The 2,708-nt window shown below is 34.2% G+C and overlaps 1 protein-coding gene across 1 annotated transcript in view; it reads left to right on the top strand.

Moving 5' to 3' along the window:
* Window positions 1-1,067: 1,067 nt before the first annotated feature.
* The window catches only part of LOC123009719 (zinc finger protein OZF-like), a 4,265-nt gene continuing 2,624 nt past the window's right edge, over window positions 1,068-2,708 (top strand). Inside the window, exon 1 of the mRNA XM_044406206.1 lies at window positions 1,068-1,501. Within this exon, the coding sequence (XP_044262141.1) occupies window positions 1,355-1,501 (147 nt within the window). The 5' untranslated portion in view covers window positions 1,068-1,354. The remainder of the gene's footprint in view (window positions 1,502-2,708) is intronic.

Genomic DNA, 2,708 nt, shown 5'->3' with positions numbered 1-2,708 from the left:
ATGTTGAAAAAAATAAAAAACTGTTTTTCACAGCCAACGACTTTATTTTAATTAATTATTTTTTGAAACAAAAATTGTGTTTTTTTTGAAAGTGTCACAACATCCCCGATCTACAAAAATGGACACAATTGAACGAAACCCAATTTTAGCGTTTTTAATGTCACGAAAAGGCAAAATGAGCACCAACATTGGGAACCATTTTATGTTGGTACCAATTTTGAGCCTTGGTTCAGTTGGGAAGGTAAAAGTGATAAAAGGTTCAAGGGTACGTCCTATGCCTCTTCGATTATGATTTCATGGTACTCGATAACGCCTTTTTGGTACACAAACCAGGAATAAAAAAAATCACACGTGACAAAAAACGGTTAAAATTGTACAACTTTAAAAAGAACTGTAAAGTCTAGTGTTTAAAAATTATTATCGCCGACACAGGAAACAAATTTTTTTTCATTGCCAACAAGGGAAACAATTTTTTGTAATTTTTAGAGTAGCAAGTGTAATATCGAGAAGGCTCATATCAATCACTCAATTGTTTTAAGTTTTTTTGACAGTTATTTGACATTTATGTTAAAAAAAATAACTGTTTTTTTCACAGCCAACGAGTTTATTTGAATTAATTATTTTTTAAATCAAAAATTGTGTTTTTTTCGCTGTTGTTTTGTTTATGGACACAATTGAACGAAACTCACAATTTTAGCGTTTTTAATGTCACAAAAAGGCAAAATGAGCACCAACTTTGGGAAACTATTTTATGTTAGTACCAATTTTGAACCTTGGTACGCCTTTTTGGTGCACAAACCAAGAATAAAAAAAAATCACACGTGACAAAAAACGGTTAAAATTGGAGAGAAAAACCAACGAGTTTATTCAGGAACGGTTTTTGCCAGAAATGAATTTTTTGAAACAACTGTAAAGTGTAGTGTTTTTTAAACAAATTATTATCGCCTATCTAGGAAACAAATTTCTTATCATTGCCTACAAGGGAAACAATTTTTTTTGTAATTTTTAGAGTCCCTATAGTTTAGACTATACAGAAGGCTCTTGTCAATCAATCAATTGTTTTAAGTTTTTTTGACAGTTATTTGACAGTAAAAAAAAATAACTGTTTTTCACAGCCAACGAGTTTATTTGAATGAATTATTTTTTGTGTTTTTTTGTTTTTTGACAGCCCCCGATTCGAAAGTGGCGCGTTGGTTGCGACAGCTGCACCCGGGCGCTCCGAGGGGGCCACGCCGCGCAAGTCAACCCAACCGCCCTTCGTCCGGCTCAGTCAACCTCGTGTGTCTCAGGAGCGAGGCGGCGCCCCCAAACCGCCGTTGCCAGGAGCTCTCACACCCATCAAAAACCCATCAAAATGGACGCTTTCGAGGCATGGCGGAGCTACGCCACCATCTGTCGTCTCTGCCTCCAGAAGGACGGCTTCATGTTGGGCATTTTCAACAACGTCCAAGGCAAAGACAAGAGCATCTACAAGAAGATCATCGACTGCACCGCCTTGCAGGTTAGTCCATAACAAAGTTGTAAAGACACTCCCAGGACCCCCGACAGCCCCCTTGAGGCGGTTTGGCCACCGGAAGTGTCAAAATTCGGCCGATTTTTGCTTTTTTCCCATGGGTTATGGCGGCGTTGCCACGTCACGTTTTTCACCAATTGGGGTGTTTTTACCGCGATTTTCCGATAAAAATGTGTCCCCCGACTCGGTTAGTGTGCAAAAAGTGGGTAAAATGCCGGTTTTGGGGCTTTTTAACGATAATTTTCGTTTGTTGGGGTCGATGTGGCAACGCGGTGAGGAAATCGTTACCGTTACGTACGCGACCAATCACAACAACGCGCCAAATTTGAATTTAACGTGACAAATACGGTCGATAAAATTAGATAGAGATGAGGAAATGGTAGAGAGAGATGAGAAATTTAAATATTTGAGGGTGTTTTGCGACTAAATCGGGTCAAGGACACTGGAATGTAGGTGGCCTTGACATGATTTCACTTTTTTCAATTGTTTCATTACTACAGTTTATTTCAACACAATAAAACGTTGCGTATTTATTACATATTATTTATTTCAACATTATTTGTAATATTTTTATATAGAGTAGATTTCAAATCTATAAAACAAAACATTTTAAATACTAAAAAATTTACATTGTTTTCAATTTGGTAAAAAACGAGTCATTTGCTATTTTGTTATTTTTTTTTCTGCATTTGACCTAAAATATATTTCAAATTAATAAAAATTGACAAAAAAATTTTGTTCAATTTTTGATATAACCTTAGTTTTTTGTACAGATGACGATGTTCTTTTGTTTTGGAAGTGAAATATGTTTCAAATTAATAAAAAAACAACAAAATTACTCTTTGTTTTTGATCTTAATGTTAATTTTGACTTTATAGAAAGAAATAGACAACTAACAATACACAACCTTTATATTGTGGCAATAAAATACAAAACCGTTTATATAGGCAACCAACAATACACCATTTGTCCCTTTGTAGATAGAGTACTTTTCAGCACTATAAAAACCGCTTTTATATGCTATTTTGTTTATTTTTTCATTACTACAGTTTATTTCGACACAATAAAACGCTTCATTTTTATTGCATAATATTTATTTTAACATTATATGTAATATTTTTATGTAGAGTGGATTTCAAATTTATAAAGTAAAATGTTTTTTGATACTAAAAAATTTACATTGTTTTTCAATTTT

The sequence above is a fragment of the Tribolium madens genome, unplaced genomic scaffold, assembly GCF_015345945.1.
Source record: "Tribolium madens isolate multiple individuals breed KSU strain unplaced genomic scaffold, Tmad_KSU_1.1 Scaffold_7;HRSCAF=85;Tcas5.2_LG10, whole genome shotgun sequence".
Classification (NCBI taxonomy): Eukaryota; Metazoa; Arthropoda; class Insecta; order Coleoptera; family Tenebrionidae; genus Tribolium; species Tribolium madens.
This window is presented reverse-complemented; position numbering and strand designations above follow the sequence as displayed.